The sequence below is a fragment of the Salmo salar genome, chromosome ssa18, assembly GCF_905237065.1.
Source record: "Salmo salar chromosome ssa18, Ssal_v3.1, whole genome shotgun sequence".
In the NCBI taxonomy this organism is placed as follows: domain Eukaryota; kingdom Metazoa; phylum Chordata; class Actinopteri; order Salmoniformes; family Salmonidae; genus Salmo; species Salmo salar.
The window spans coordinates 5,205,163-5,222,246 of record NC_059459.1 but is presented as its reverse complement, the minus strand read 5'-3'; the positions used below and the strand labels follow the sequence as shown (position 1 = coordinate 5,222,246).

At 42.8% G+C, this 17,084-nt stretch overlaps 1 protein-coding gene across 1 annotated transcript in view; it reads right to left on the bottom strand.

Annotated features, from left to right (window-relative positions):
* Window positions 1-17,084, bottom strand: part of ercc6 (excision repair cross-complementation group 6) — a 56,049-nt gene continuing 38,965 nt past the window's right edge. Inside the window, exons 15-24 of the mRNA XM_014154371.2 lie at window positions 10,692-10,787; window positions 9,431-9,649; window positions 9,171-9,281; window positions 8,655-8,774; window positions 8,359-8,453; window positions 5,080-5,225; window positions 4,301-4,990; window positions 3,758-3,926; window positions 3,554-3,632; window positions 1-1,346 (exon numbers count right to left, since the gene is read on the bottom strand). Of these exons, the coding sequence (XP_014009846.1) occupies window positions 894-1,346; window positions 3,554-3,632; window positions 3,758-3,926; window positions 4,301-4,990; window positions 5,080-5,225; window positions 8,359-8,453; window positions 8,655-8,774; window positions 9,171-9,281; window positions 9,431-9,649; window positions 10,692-10,787 (2,178 nt within the window). The 3' untranslated portion in view covers window positions 1-893. The remainder of the gene's footprint in view (window positions 1,347-3,553; window positions 3,633-3,757; window positions 3,927-4,300; window positions 4,991-5,079; window positions 5,226-8,358; window positions 8,454-8,654; window positions 8,775-9,170; window positions 9,282-9,430; window positions 9,650-10,691; window positions 10,788-17,084) is intronic.

Below are 17,084 nucleotides of genomic sequence, written 5' to 3'. Positions count from 1 at the left end.
TTAAACTGTATTTCTGTATTATTTTAATGTACAAAAAAAATTGCTTTTCTTTCAAAAACAAGGACATTTCTAAGTGACCCCAAACTTTTGAACGGTAGTGTACGTGTTCGTGAGAGATATTAGCGTGTAGCCCAAACTGTTCAGACGCTACAGACAGAAGTTGGCAGATCAGCTGTACTGACTTCAAATGAGGTCCCAAGACGCTTGTGGGGGTCGTAGAGCACAACATTGTGTTTGTGAGAGTTTCATCTTTCCATATGGGGGTAACAGTTTGTAGGCCATTCGGACGCTGCAGACATTTTCGTGAGAAGACTGATATTTTGGAATGTCTCATGGTTTGACAAACACAGCTCTAGCTCTGCCACCTTTCATCGCAGACGAGGAAGTGCGACATCGGCGGATTAAGACGTGAAAATCGTCTCTATGGGGTTAAAAATAAAAGTAAGTCAAATGATCAAGACATTTTCTTAAAAGGTGGTTGCAATGCTGTGAAAAACAGCTGTACTGCATATTCCCCAAGTTTAACATGTCTTTGTAGGGGGACTCTTATTTTGAATTAAAAACATCTGCATAATTTCCTGCTGCCAGAATAACAGTAATCAATTTCTAGTTACAATGTCAGTTACATGTAAAATGTCTCAATTCAAGTAGATCCCAGGTATAAACAACAAAATAAAATAAATAGACATTTTCATTAATAGCACCCCCCCAACAAAACTACTACAGTAACTCAGGTCCCCTTCTCCCTCTCTGTGTTCTCTTTCCTATCTCCTCGCCATCAGTCAAATGTTTTTTTGAGCCTCAAGTTCCTCTCCACCAACCCAGAGTTCTCTGCCTCACCCTCACTACAAGTAGTCAGATGTGAGTCTCCTCTCCCCTTCTCCCTACTCCCATTATCTGTAGTCAGGTTTAAGTCTCCACGTCCCCTCCTGCCCCTTTGCCCTGTGGAAGTTACAGATGTTTCGGAGTAGTTCTCTGAAGACAGGGGTCTGGGTCTGGGTCAGTCTGGGGGTGAAGTGGTCCAGGACCTCCTTGGTGCTGGCCTGTCCATCCACAGCTCCCTGGAATGCCACAAAGTTTCTCAGCTCCACCAGGAGCTCATCGTGTTCCGTAGGGGGGGCAGGAGGGCCTGAGGGGATACGGGCACCCCCCTCTTCCTCTCCTCCTTCATCCCCTTCTCCCTGGGGCAGGCTGAGGTAGTTCCTAGCTTTCATGCGGGCCAGTAGAGTGGAGGAAGAGAGGGGGGCCGTAGTAGAGGAACAGCCTCCCACCTCTACCCCTTCTCCACTGAAGTGACCCCCTGGGATGGGTTTCCTTGCGATGGTTTTCTTGATGATGGCTGCGTCCTACACAGATAAAGCAGACACACTGGGTTACAACAGAGAACAGAATAACGAAGAACATGGAGAACAGAGAATATCTGACTATATGTTTCAGCAGGGTCATGTTCATTTGGCACCTAACAGAGGAAAACAGACCGAAACATGGAGGGACTACCTGGATGTGTCCAATAAGAAACACAAATTTCAATTTCCATTGAAACAGGTTATCTGCAGGTTCCATCAAGTTGAATTTAAGACTTTTTAAAGACCTGTTCAATGCCAATTGAAATGCAATTTAATACTAATTGAGGTCTGCGTGCGCTACAAACCTGCTAATATTCCCATATTTCTTCACACCTTCACTAATAGAAAAAAATGTGTAGGCTAATCATCTTCTAATGGCATTCACAGTGCTTTAATAAAGAAGTGCAATAGACTACCGAGATGGTATTCAAATAACTTTTTTCATCTAGGCAGGAATGCATGACTCAAGATATTTTGATGTGCACTGCAACCTAATCCAGTGATTGTAATGCATTTTAGGTTGACAATTAGTCCATTGTTATATTTTACTGTTAAAATAGGTCTCTATTTTTTGTTTAATAGAGATTAATTTTCCTACATCTTTACGTGCACTAATATCACAGATTAATATATTTGGTGTTAATTCACCTGGGTAGGTGTAAAATAGAAACACATTAGCTAGATCACTACCTCGAAGTATAAGTTTCACTGGAAGTAACCATGTTTTAATCTAACAGTAAAGTAATGATTAATTCCCTCCCAAAAACGTTGCTGTCACAGCCTAATACCCAATGTGCTCGCAGAGGCCGATGAGCCTGCAATGGACAATGCTAATTTTGCGTACTCCGTATCTCAGATCGATATCTCGGTTGTAAAATAGACAGCTGAGAAATAAAAAACAATATACCTGCACAAAGCGGAGAACATCCTCTCTTCAACTGTGACAAGTATTACCATGGCCTAAAACAAACTTTTTTGGATACCAGCCACCGTGGTTGGTAGATTTAAAAAAAATCTAGCAGCAACTTTGATTTGTTTTTGGCATAATTACACAAAGAAACACAAAGAAATGATGAGCATGCTTAGTAATGTTTCTAAAACAAGAAATGTATTACTACTTACAAATAATGTGGTATATTGCTTGATTTAATGTAATATTCTGTGACCTGAGTATTTTAACAAAAATATCAGACAAAACATTTTAGCTGCCCCTTTAAGGTAACCTTGGTAACAGGGCTGCTGGAGTCATCACATGTTCCCATGATAATGTCACTAGTAAAGGCCAACAATGTCTCTTTTTGTTAGCAGCGAGAGCAAACTCAAACATTGAAAAGCAACCTAGCTTGTGAACAAAACAATGTAAATTGCCAAGAAACACGAGGACAAAGTCTCACTTTAGTAGACTTCGGAGTACATTAGACCAACTTTTATGCCTGTGCCCAATAATTCTAAAAACAAATTATTCAGCGCACAGTGCTCACAGCCCCCCAGACAGGCAGAGTTGCTGCACAAGGTGGGATAGCTATAGCCTTAGGATTCAGATTTCTTTGTGTATTAGTTGATATGAAACAAAATGGCAGAAATACTTTGAAAACAGCTACTGCAGCATTTATTTTGCTATAAAATCACAACTCGCACTTTTTTTTATTAAATGCTCACACTATAGAGCCCGGAGAGTTACCACACGCCAAGGTGGCTGGTGAATTCGACATACTTACCCACCAATGCCAAAATCTACCTGCATTTGTCAGGTGTTAATTATATGCCCTGAATATTACACAGGATAGCTGTGTTTTTTTTACAGCTAGAATCAGAACACTTTTTTTTCAAAATAAGTGCAGTGAAAAAGGCAGTAAAAAGTGGCTCGCTCATTATCACTGCAGCAGGTCCTGGCGAAACAGGCACATGGGCAGGGCACTTTCATTAGAGGAATTATGAAGACAATGCAGTATACTATACTGTTTATTTTGCCGTGGTGGCAACAATTAAGCAGCTGCACAACATAGCGGAAACACAGTAGTCATCTCCAGTTTAATTTTTTAAGACCATTGAAAACTGACATTAAGACATTTTAAAGGCCTTTCATTTAGCTAAATGAATTAAAAATACATTTTAAGGACCAGCAGACAGCCTGTGAAAAACATTTTATTTTGTGTGCCCTAATACAAATATGATTCTACCTCTGTGATGTTGAGGTGTGTAGTTACCTTGCATTTTTCCTGAGCTGGGACAGCTGTAGCAGGAGGAGCAGACAGCAAAGGATTCTTCTTCTGACCAAACCTCTTCCTGTAGACACACAACCACCCACACACATATTCAACTACAATACCCATAATCCTCCACTCAATGTGGAAGTCTACAGTGATAGCCTGTGTGTGCTAGCCTGTGTATGGGCTAGGCTGTGTGTGTACCTGGCTGGAGCTGGGGCAGGTTGGTTGTAGGGCAGTCTACAGTGTTGTCTGGAGACCTTCAGAGCTCTCAAAGCGTCTTTAGCTACTCTGTTAGCTTCAGCTTCCACCAGGACAAAGTCTGGGTTAGATGCCTCCATGATGGAGTCATGCTGCATCACACTGTGTATACCTAGAGAGGAGAGACCGAGAGAAGAAGGTTAAAGTTGCACTGTGTAGCTTTACTTTCCCCTGTGATTGTAGGACAAAATCATTAACACAATTGTGGTTAAACACCACAAACAAAAACACACACACAAAAACACTGTTTGGTTCATGCTAGTTCATCTTCTACAGTTTAAACGAAGAGCTTCACCTTCAGTCCAACAAAACTTCACCTGGCAAATAATGCCTCATGTGCAGAGGTACCCGATTTTTTGAAACGCGTAAAGAAAAGTACGATAATACTTTATAATAACTTTCATGAATAAGCATTAAAGCGACATATAAACTACCAACAAAAAAGTATTTCATTACTTGTAAACATGTATTAACATAAAAACATACCCGACTTCTTGAAGAGTTTGGCCAGTACATAGTCGTCGCTCTGTCTCTGGTCCTGTTTATCCGGCTGCCCCTCGCGCTCCTCTTGTCCTTTGTAGCTCCTCTTCTTCACCAGGTAGGAGATGCGATGACCCTCAACCTTGGCCTGTTTCCCGTGTTTGTTTTTAGGTCCTTCTACTGTCGAGTCACAGTGCTTCCTCTTCTCCCGGTGTTTGTAGGGACTGGAGCCGGGTCCTTGAGAGTCTCTGTGCTTGCGTGGACTGTGTTTGTCTCGGTGTTTCTGTGTGCTGGGACTGACGGCGTTAGTGTGTGAATGTTTGTGGGGGTTTGGGCTGGTCACGGGTGAGTCTCTGTGTTTGTGGGGCAGAATGGAGTTTCGGTCTCTTTCTGGGTCTGTGAGTATATGAGCATTGCTTCCCTCCTCCCTAGAATGCTGTGTGTCACATTCTGTCTGGGACTGTCCAATAGGAATATCTGCCTCGCCCTGGTTGGCTTCCTGGCTGTCCTTCAGCCTGTTGCTCTTATTGAGAGAGATGTTACTGCAAAGGAGGGTGGTCCTGTCCCCAGGCCGGGGCGATGGGGAAGGGATGGCTCCACCTCCAGTGGAGCTAACATTGTGATTTGTTACAGAGTGTCTATGGTTAGACCTTGGTCTGACTGGCTTCTTAGGAGCTTGGACATCAGAACCCGTACCTAGACAATAAGTGGAAATAAAAACGAGTGGAAACAAAAACAAACACAAAACCAATAGGAAAGACAGGCGGAACCACGTGTGTGTGTACCTGCAAATATAGCGCTGGTCTCAGTGCCCTGCGTCCCGTCAGGGTTAGATAAGGTAAACAACTCGTAGATGTCGTTGGACTTGAAGAAGCGTCGCTGTTTGGGGTCCTTCAGAATGCGGTTGGTCAGGAAGTGTTTGAAGATTTGCCTGAAGGGAAAAACACCAGAGGTGAATCTCAATAGTTCAGTTTATCATAGATGAAGAGCTACTTGAAACGTGGACACAGTAAAAGGTCCAGAAGTAAGTGTAGTCCTGTGGTCGGTCAGCTGTTTGTTCACCCGCACACACAATTGCTAATAACCTATCCGAAATCTCCCAACTATATGTGACAAAGTGAAAATCTGAAGCCCCAACCCTAACCCGATAATATAGAAAATGTGCTGTAGGCTACAGTCAGATGGCGGAATTTTTGGACAGATTTAGATAGGTTACTGCTTATAATTTCCTACTCTTTGGTAGTCAACTTGTCTATAATTAGATACATGCAGCTTCTCTTCTGTCATTATATGTTGCCCTAGAAGACTACGTAAACCCTTGCTCACCAGAACAATGTCATAAATCGATAGAATGAATGCTTCAATATAGTTGACATCGGTGAAGTTCTGTCATCTCTGCTTCTTTCACAGAGCAAAGAAATGTATAGACCGGGGAGAAAATGCAATAAAAATGTAAAAACTGGAAAGATTCTCTGTGCAAAATGTTTTGATATCATTTTGACCAGTTGTAAGGAAATATAAAGCTGTGAAAACAACCCAACATGTTTCTGATAAGATTTCAGTTTGGCTTGAATGCATATTTTATGTGGTTGACATACTGTCAGCTTTTATGATGCTGATGAAGATAGCATCTCTACAGATGGTATCTAACTGTGCATTTGCATTCTCTTAAGACCCTGAAATTATTTATTTATCCACTCCTGTTCCTGAGTCAAAATTTTGCCAACATTTGGTGTATAATTTTACTGCAAGAAATGCTTAATTCTGCAGGAGTTAATATGTGAGAGGTTATAGATCTACAGTTAGTGTCCAGATTTCAGTGTCCATTTAACCCACCTGAATAGTAAGCTACAGTTCCCTTGACATGCCATAGGCCTATTTGAAGTCCCGTCTTGTGACTGTGGAATTTGTATACCGCTCTCACGACGACACACATAACATAGCTGGCACTGCTATCAATATTTTTATTAACCACTTCACCAAATCTTTCCCAAACATTACTTTTCTGGCCCTCGCTTCTCTTTAATTTCAACTCCCCATTTAACATAAATTGTTAAATGTATGTTTTTCCACTTGATGAATTAAACTCAGACATTGTTTTTTCTGCCTAACTTTTCCCAGCAAGTGTTCTGTGCCACTAAGGGCTCTAAAACTACTGTTATACGACCAACAAGCACGCTTACAAGTCACTCCCTTGTGTTTCAGGACTTCGCCAACGTCGCCAAGTTTACCACCTCCGGCACCGGCTTCATCGGAAAGTGCACCGATGACGTTGTCCCTACAGTAAAGGTCAGATGTTTTCCCAACCAAAGGCCCTGGATTAACACTGAGACACATGTTAAACTAAAGGACAGACACACTACACATAGGGCTATTGCAGCCAACGTAGCTAACCATGAGGCTAAGGAAGTAACCACGGTCACACAAAGTTCCACTACAACCTCCGTAGAACCACCAAACATGCAAAAAAGACAATACAGAAATAAGGTGGAATCCTATTGCACTGGCTCCAATGCTCAATGCATTGGGCAAGGATGAAAATGCATTACGGATTATAAAGGACAAACCAGCCAACCGTGAGCTACCCAACGATCCCACTCTACCAGATGAACTTAAAGCCTTTTATGTACTCTTCATTGACAATACCACAAGCCTTGCATAAAGGCTCCCGCTGTTCCGGATTACTCGCTCTCCGAGGCTGACGTGAGTAAGACCTTTAAACGTCTCAACACTCATAAGGCCACTGAGCAAGACAGAATAACAGGGCGCATACTCAGGGCAGGAGCAGACCAGCTGGCAGGTGTCGTAACGGACACTTTCAACCTCTCCCTGTTCCAGTCTGTAAATCTCCACATGCCTCAAAACGACCATCCACCGTTCCTGTTCCCAAGAAATCTAAAGTAACCTGCCACAATGACTACCACCCTATAGCACTCACACCTGTAATCATGAAATGCCTAGAAAGGCTGGTCATGACACATCCACACCATCACCCCAGACACCCTGGAGCCAACTCCAGTTTGCATACCGCCTCAACAGATCCACAGACGATGCCCTTCCCACTTCGACATGAAGGGAAAATCCTATGTGAGAATGCTGTTTATCGACTATAGCTTAGCGTTCAACACCATAGCCCCCTCCAAGATTGTCACCAAGCTTGGGACCCTGGGACTGAACACCTCCCTCTGCAACTAGATCCTGTCTTGACTGGCTGCATCACTGCCTGGTATGGCAACTGCTCCACCCTTGTCTGCAAGGCCCTACAGAGGGTGGTGCGGACAGCCCAGCACATCACCGTGGGCGAGCTCCCAGCCATTCAGGACATACACACCAAGCAGTATTTGAGGAAGCCCTTAAAAATTGCCAAAGACTCCAGCCACCCCTGCCAAAGACTGTTCTCTCTGCTTCCGTCCAACAGGCAGTACCAGAGTATCAGGTCTCGGACCAACAGGCTCCAAGAGAGCGAGAGCCTCTACCCCCACAATGGACTATATGCACTGACAATACGCACACTCACAGGTCTCAACCCACACACGCATACACTGACACTCACCACCAAGCACACACCCACCCACCACTTACGCTGCTGCTATATTGTTTACTATTATTATTATTTATTCATCCTGCTACCAGTCACTTTCTCCTAACCCCTGCCTACATGTACATATCTACCTCAATTAATACAGTATACCTGCACATAAAATGTATTTCTCGTGTTTGTTTTTTTAGTTCTCCTATTCTGATATTGAATACTGCACTGTTGAGAAGGGTTTGCAAGTTAAGCATGTCACTGTACTTGTGCATGTGACAAATAAAAAAGTCCATATATGAAAATGTATGCATACAATACTGTAAATTGCTTTGGATGAAAGCATCTGCTAAAATGGCATATTATATAATAATGGTGCCTGAGAAAGTAAATGTTACCCTTCTTGATGCCTTTGGCAAAATGCAGCGAGCTCAGATCTATGCAAAGTCTGTATTTTAACCCCCTCAGGAAGTGAGGGCTGTACCTCGGTGAATGGCTAGTGATATGAATAAAGTGTCCCTCCTTCCCTTTCTACCTGTGGTAGATCTTCTCCTCAATGGTCCCAGCGGTCAGTAGTCTATAGACAGTCACCTCCTTTTTCTGACCGATCCTCCAAGCTCGCTCTCGAGCCTAGAGGACAACAACACAGGGACATGGGGGTGAGAGTGTGATAAGAGTGTGTGTGTGTGTGTGTGTGATCCTCCACACACGTGCTCGAGCCTAGGGGACAACACAATAGCAGGAGATTCATGGTTAAGCAACGACTGACTGGTTACAGATATGTCTGTGTACCATGGAGTCTGTCGACCCTATGGTCTGTGGTGTGTGTACCTGTGTGTCAGTGCTAGGGTTCCAGTCGGGGTCATAGATGATGACTCTGTTAGCTCCGGTCAGGTTGACTCCCAGCCCCCCCACTCTGGTGGTCAACAAGAACACAAAGATAGACTTGTCCTGGAGAGGAGAGGAAAAATAGGATATAATGGTGGTCAAAGCATATACAGAACTATTTCTTATACTACTTTTTTATCACTCGTCAGGACATGTCTGATCATGGGACCATATGCGAAGATACCTAAAGCCACTGGGCAGCAGGCTCGACAATAGGCTGTTTTCACACTAGTAATCTAACCCCCAGCGTTCAGATTTTTTACTGAAAGGTCTTTTCACACTACTGAGTCGAATCGAGCCGATCCAAACCAAGCTATACTGAGCAGGCCTGGTTACGCGTCAACCATAGTTGCTGGAAGCATGCTGAAAAAGACAATGTGAAAAGAAAATATCTGAGCCAGCACAGTTTGGTTCAGGTCTGCAAGAAAGTGTGAAAAGGGTAGAATTGTAGACCCTTACTTCGTTGTATCGAGCGATGAGAGGCTGTCTGGAGGCGATGGTGGTGGTACCATCCATTTTCACATAGGTGTAGCCATTCTCCCTCACAAACACCTCCAATATCCCCAACATCTAGAGAGAGAGAGCGCGAGAGGGAGAGAGCGGAAGAAAGAGAGAATTGTGGATTAGGCCTAACAGGATTGTCAGATTAATATTCCATGGAACCTGAGAACCACCCAGTCAATGTCTCTGTCTTCCCCCCCCCCACAACACACACATACCTGTCTGGACTGTGTGAACAGCAGGACTCTGTGTTGCTGTTTAAACCAAAGTCGGAGCAGTGATTCCACCACCATCAGTTTGCCGGAACGTTTCCAGAAGCCAAAGTGTTCCTCTTCAGTCAGTTGGTCCTCTGGTACACCCTTCAGGATCTTGGGACCCCCAGAGAACAGGTCCGGGTGGTTACACATCTTACGCAGTGCTATCAGGCCCGAGAACACCTGGAAATGAAAGATAAAAATACAATATCTAAATGTATTAATAAATAAAACAGTCACTGTGAACTAGGAGGCCAGTGTTCCCCAGGTTGATCATAGCACAAAAACATTTGGTAAACACAGCATTGATTGATTTTTTGCATCTACCTTGTTAGGATCTACAAAAAGCAGCAAGCTAGAAAAGAATATGCTTTTCAGTCAACAACATTACATTTGATTATATTGCCATGATCATATTGATGTTGGTCCCTTTAAACAAACACATTTTCAGACTAATTATTTCCATAAGGGTCCTAATGAATGATCCGACATAACTAATTCCCTGCAGAAGACAAAGGGTGTGTTGTGTGTTTGCAGTGCACTAGCCAAGTGCTGCATTAGTAATGTGGGTTAATGGATTCAGAGACCACATCAAGGAGAGGACTGACCACTGAGAGTGCGTGTGAGTGTGTGCGCGCACGCACAAGGAAATATAGAGCAGTGATGAAGAACGGTTGGTGTGTAAAAGCCTTTCCTTGGGTCAGAGATACACTCAAAAACCACTGTAGAGCATTCCTCTGACCAGGCATCAGTTATCATACCACTGACCTTACATATCCTAATGTGAATGACACACAGATAACATACAGGTCCCTATAGAAAGCTTTATGCATGCATCATGTCTAGCAAAACCCATAGAATGGCATATCTCGACATTATAGACCATCTCCGGGTAGTACTCCAACGTTAGTGTTAAATAATGAATAAGGCCCATCTTATTCCTGGAAGAATAACCGGCTTAACTAGATACTCGTCTTTCAGTGGGATGCCAGAACGTGTATTTCCAATCCAGATCATAACTTGAGATTTATTAGCTTGATCCACCATCCTGACCACTGCACTTTTGTTTTCTGAAAAAGAATGTAAGCTCGCACGACAATTGACTTGACTGTTCAAAGCTAAAAGGTCAATCAAAAATGTTGATAGATACAATTCTCTGATGAATAACAAAAGAGCCAGCTAAGAGGTAGATGACAGGAAATGGAGAGGAGGGAGTAAGACTCACCTGCATATCTCCATTCAGTATTTGGTAGACCTCTTTGGAGTCCAGATAGCTCTGATACACCTCACGCTGCTCCTCTGTTAGCCTGCAAAACAAAACCTGGAGAAACACAAATGCGCATGTATTAAGCCTTCACTTTAAAACCCCTTGATGAAACAAGTGTGTGAGCAGAAATCAAAGACAAGAGGTTTCAGCCTAGAGGCTCTGTCCCAAGGGAGACAATTAATGAACTGAACAGAATAGTGTGTGTGTGTGTGTGTGTGTGTGTGTGTGTGTCGGGAAATTTGACCAGCAGCATTTGAATTTAATGGACATTTGAGAAATTTACCAGACACTCATGCATTAGGTGCGTTACCTGATTAGGGCGTCCACTCACGGAAATCACATTTAGATGGGTATTCATCGTGTTTTTTCTTACCCGCTTTTTCTCCCCAATTTCGTGATATCCAATTGCGATCTTGTATCATCGCTGCAACTCCCCAACGGGATCAGGAGAGGCGAAGGTCGAGTCATGCATCCTCCAAATCATGACCCGCCAAGCCACGCTTCTTAACACCCGCCTGCTTAACCCGGAAGCCAGCTGCACCAATGTGTCGGAGGAAACACCGTTCAACTGACAACCGAAGTCAGCTTGCAGGCCAAACCTTCCCATAACCCAGTTGGGCCAATTGTGTGCCGCCCTATGGGACTCCCGGTCACGGCTGGTTGCGAGATCGAATCCCAGGCTGTAGTGATGCAGCAATACTGTGATGCAGTGCCTTTGACCACTGTACCACTCAGGAGGCCCATGGTTATTAATCTTAACAGAATATGCAACGGCGCGCACTTCTTACCAAATTCCGATGTGCACTTTGAAGATGTTGGAATAACTGCCACATTGTACTTTCTCAGCCAACAAGACGAGTAACGAACAGCAAAATCACTAGTCAATCTCCCATATTAGAGAAATGCACCTATTCTATTGGTCAGCTTGTCATTCTGTGCAAAAAAGAAAATGCCAATCCAAGTAGACTTTGCGACAGTAGGAGGACGATAGACCCCAAATTCATATAACCAGTAAAAAAATTATGTAAAAAGCAATAGGGCTGAGCCAACAGATAAGAACATTTAGTTTAAAACATTGATAAACAATTATTTCTTCACATTATAAGAGCAGCAATTCGCACAATGCAGTAGGCTACACGGGAATGTTCGTTCCATAATGCAATTAGCGGAAAATCTATCATCAAAAGCGCACCACACATGCGAGCGGTTTCATGTGACAGATGAAAATATCCGTTCAAAATTTTGAAAGAGGGGAGTTCAAAAGATGCAACAACTAGCATGTTGCTAATATTAGGTTATTATATAGAAGGCCAAGAAATGGTCAGAGAGGGCGCTTCCTGTACAGAATCTTCTCAGGTTTTGGCCTGCCATATGAGTTCTGTTATACTCACAGACACCATTTAAACAGTTTTAGAAACTTTAGGGTGTTTTCTATCCAAATCAAACAATTATATGCATATTCTAGTTTCTGGGCAGGAGTAATAACCAGATTAAATCGGGTACGTTTTTTATCCGGCTGTGAAAATACTGCCCCATATCCTAAACAGGTTAAACCCTTTACAATGAAGATCTGTGAAGTTATTTGAATTTTTCTGAATCATCTTTGACAGACAGGGTCCTGAAAATGGGACGTTTATTTGATTTAAAATCAACTTGCTTTTATTGTCCAGTAGCCAAGGGCACAAGCCTAGTCATATTAGCAACCTAATATTATAATAATAATAATAAATATTATATATATATATATATTTAACCTCTTGAGGATACCCTAGGATAGGGGGCGCCACAGCGCATTTTGAAAAAAAATCGTTCCTATTTTCAACGGCCTACTAATCAAACTCAGAAGCTAGGGCATGCATATACTTATTATATATGGATAAAAAACACCCTAAAGTTTCTAAAACTGTTTGAATGGTGTCTGTGAGTATAACAGAACTCAAATGGCAGTCAAAACCCCGAGACCGATTGAAACAGGAAGTGGAATTCAGAATTGTGGACTCGACTTCTCATCTTTCCCTATAAATCACCGTTAACCATGGTTCAGTGAGCACTTCCTATTGCTTCCACTAGATGTCGCCAGTCTTTTCACAGTGGTTTGAGCCTTATACAGTCGAAACTCAGTGAATGAGAGTCATTGGAAATTGGTCACAGGGGATGGGCCATCACCATTATGACGCCGGCGGCCATGTCTACCCCCACCTTTGGAAACGGTTTTAAAGGCAATGAAATCATCCCCCTCGAATCTTATTGGCTCTCTTGGTGTTACAGGCCCTGAAGATTAATGTTTTACAACGTTTGACATGTTTGAACGAACCTACAGGCGGGAGAATCTCATTTTATCCGGAACTTCAGCCCTGCGCTTGGAGAGAGCCCTAGGACGCGCTACCAACAGCAGGCTAATGGAACGTGAAGTATGGACTTTTTCGACCGAAAATACATCTGTTGTGGACCTGGGATGCTTTCTGATGAAGACAACTAAAGGTAGGCGATTATTGACAATATTATACAAGATGAGATGTGACATGTGATTGTTCCAAGATGGCGCCGAGCTCTGTATATTAGCTCATTTTCTGAGTATCGCATCTCCTTTTATCGCAAAGTGTGATTACCCAGTAAAGTTAATTTAAAATCTGGTATGACAGGTGTTCTCAAGAGATATTCATCTATAAATGTTAGATTGACAATATAAATTTAAAAAATCGTTATAGGATAGTAATTTAGGGAATTGTAGCATTGTTTCTCGGGACGCATTTGAGGGGAAATTCGTTAGTCAACGTCAGACGCCGATGTAAAATGCTGTTTTTATATATAAATATGACCTTTATTGAACAAAAGAATGCATGCATTGTGTAACCTGATGTCTTAGGTGTGTCATCTGATGAAGTTTGTAAAAGGTTAGTGCTGCATTTAGCTGTTTTTTGGTTATATGTGATGCAAGTGGTTGGTCGGAAAATGGCTATGAAGCTGCTTTTTACGATGGACTCATCTAACATAATCTAATGATTTGCTTTTCCTGTAAAACCTTTTTGAAATCGGACGACGTGGGTCGATTCAGGAGAGGTGTATCTATAAAAAAAATATATATATATTAATTATTATTTTTTTTAAATTATGATTTTTTTTTAATGCTAATTGGCGATATGATTTTTCGCTGGATTTTGATCCCGCTGACGGGATGAGACGCTGGAGAGGATATATATACACATATAAAATGATGACTCTGCAGTCCCTGGGCGAAAAACAGTAGGGCATTTGGAAAGTGGTCGATCTGAGAACAATGACACGGGTGCGCGCGTGCATGTGAAGAGTCCATTTTACATTTTCAGTGTTTGAACGAAAACAAGGTCTCCCGGTCGGAATATTATCGCTATTTTATGAGAAAAATCGCATACAAATTTACTTTAAACAGCGTTTGACATGCTTCGAAGTACGGTAATGGAATATTTTGACATTTTTTGTCACGATACGCGCTGGCGCGTCACCCTTCGGATAGTGTCTTGAACGCAAGAACAAACGCAGCTATTTGGATATAACTATGGTTTATTTGGAACCAAAACAACATTGGGTGCTGAAGTAGAAGTCCTGGGAGTGCATTCTGACGAAGAACAGCAAAGGTAATCCAATTTTTCTTATAGTAAATCTGAGTTTGGTGGGTGTCAAAATAGCTAGCCATGATGGCCGGGCTATCAGAATATTGCAAAATGTGCTTTCACCGAAAAGCTATTTTAAAATCGGACACCGCGATTGCATAAAGGAGTTCTGTATCTATAATTCTTAAAATAATTGTTATGTTTTTTGTGAACGTTTATCGTGAGTAATTTAGTAAATTCACCGGAAGTTTTCGGTGGGTATGCTAGTTCTGAACGTCACATGCTAATGTAAAAAGCTGGTTTTTGATATAAATATGTACTTGATTGAACAAAACATGCATGTATTGTATAACATAATGTCCTAGGAGTGTCATCTGATGAAGATCATCAAAGGTTAGTGCTGCATTTAGCTGTGGTTTTGGTTTTTGTGACATTATATGCTAGCTTGAAAAATGGGTGTGTGATTATTTCTGGCTGGGTACTCTCCTGACATAATCTAATGTTTTGCTTTCGTTGTAAAGCCTTTTGAAATCGGACAATGTGGTTAGATAAAGGAGAGTCTTGTCTTTAAAATGGTGTAAAATAGTCATATGTTTGAAAAATTGAAGTTTTGGGATTTGAGGAGTTTGTAATTCGCGCCACGCTCTACCATTGGATATTGGCGAGGCGTTCCGCTAGCAGAACATCTAGAAGTAAGAGGTTAAACAATGTTTCCCATGCTTGTTCAATGAACCATAAACAATTAATGAACATGCACCTGTGGAACGGTCGTTAAGAGACTAACAGCTTTCAGACGGTAGGCAATTAAGGTTACAGTTATGAAAACTAAGGACACTAAAGAGGCCTTTCTACTGACTCTGAAAAACACCAAAAGATGCCCAGGGTCCCTGCTCATCTGCGTGAATGTGCCTTAGGCACTCTGCAAGGAGGCATGCGGACTGCAGATGTGGCCAGGGCAATAAATTGCAATGTCCGTACCGTGAGACGCCTAAGACAGCGCTACAGGGAGACAGGACGGGCAGCTGATTGTCCTCGCAGTGGCAGACCACGTGTAACAACATCTGCACAGGATCGGTACATCCGAAAATCACACCTGCGGGACAGGTACAGGATGGCAACAACAACTGCCCGAGTTACACCAGGAATGCACAATCCCTCCATCAGTACTCAGACTGTCCGCAATAGGCTGAGAGAGGCTGGACTGAGGGCTTGTAGGCCTGTTGTAAGGCAGGTCCTCACCAGACATCACCAGCAACAATGGTCGCCCATGGGCACAAACCCACCGTTGCTGGACCAGACAGGACTGGCAAAAAGTGCTCTTCACTGACGAGTCGCGGTTTTGTCTCACCAGGGGTGATGGTCGGATTTGCAATTATCGTCGAAGGAATGAGCGTTACACCGAGGCCTGTACTCTGGAGCGGGATCGATTTGGAGGTGGAGGGTCCGTCATGGTCTGGGGCGTGTCACAGCATCATCGGACTGAGCTTGTTGTCATTGCAGGCGATCTCAACGCTGTGCGTTTACAGGGAAGACATCCTCCTCCCTTCCTGCAGGCTCATCCTGACATGACCCTCCAGCATGACAATGCCTCCAGCCATACTGTGCGTGATTTCCTGCAAGACAGGAATGTCAGTGTTCTGCCATGGCCGCAAAGAGCCCGGATCTCAATTCCATTGAGCACGTCTCGGACCTGTTGGATCGGAGGGTGAGGGCTAGGGCCATTCCCCCCAGAAATGTCCGGGAACTTGCAGGTGCCTTGGTGGTAGAGTGGGGTAACATTTCATAGCAAGAACTGGCAAATCTGGTGCAGTCCATGAGAAGGAGATGCACTGCAGTACTTAATGTAGCTGGTGGCCACACCAGACACTGACTGTTACTTTAGATTTTGACCCCCCCCTTTGTTCAGGGACACATTATTTCATTTCTGTTAGTCACATGTCTGTGGAACTTGTTCAGTTGATGTCTCAGCTGTTGAATCTTGTTATTTTCATACAAATATTTACACATGTTAAGTTTGCTAAAAATAAATGCAGTTGACAGTGAGGACGTTTCTGTTTTTGCTGAGTTTAGAACATGAGCGAAAAAGCCAACTGGTTTCAATAGCATATGGAAGTCATTATAAAATAATTGCCTCCAAGTTTCAATGGTCAGATTTTTATTTTGAACCAAGGTAAGACATGCCTCATAATATAAAGTAAAACGTTCAGATTTCAAACCATTTTCAAAATGCATACTGCCTCCAGGTTATTGCAAAGTGCTGTGTGACACGCTGAAGCCTGCCTACTATTGCTTATATGCACTTGAAAGGTGAATGGGAAGCGCACTACAATTACCAGTTGAGAAATACAAATAGTACAAACACACAATTGCATTTAGATTTGTAACGGAATGATTTGACTTATAAAAGCACATATTTCAGTCCAGCAGCATTGAATGAGATTTTGAGAAGCTGTCTGACAGATTTTCCGCTCATAGGCTCTGTATCTGTATTTTTCTCCAAGACAATTGGCCAGCGGCAGTTTTATTTATCAGCTAAAACATTTATTACAATAAAAATCAGCTAAAATCCGGCCAACGGAAACACTGGTCTAGGTGTGTGAGATCCAACCAGGTATTAGCTAGCCACCCTAATGAATGCCTGCTCCTCCAGTCAACAGAGAAACGAGTGATTACACTACTGAACAGTGTGCACAGGTGCTGTAGCACAGCCAGTACTATTCACAGGGAGCCAGTCAGGATAGAGAAAAAGGCTGAGGGAGGG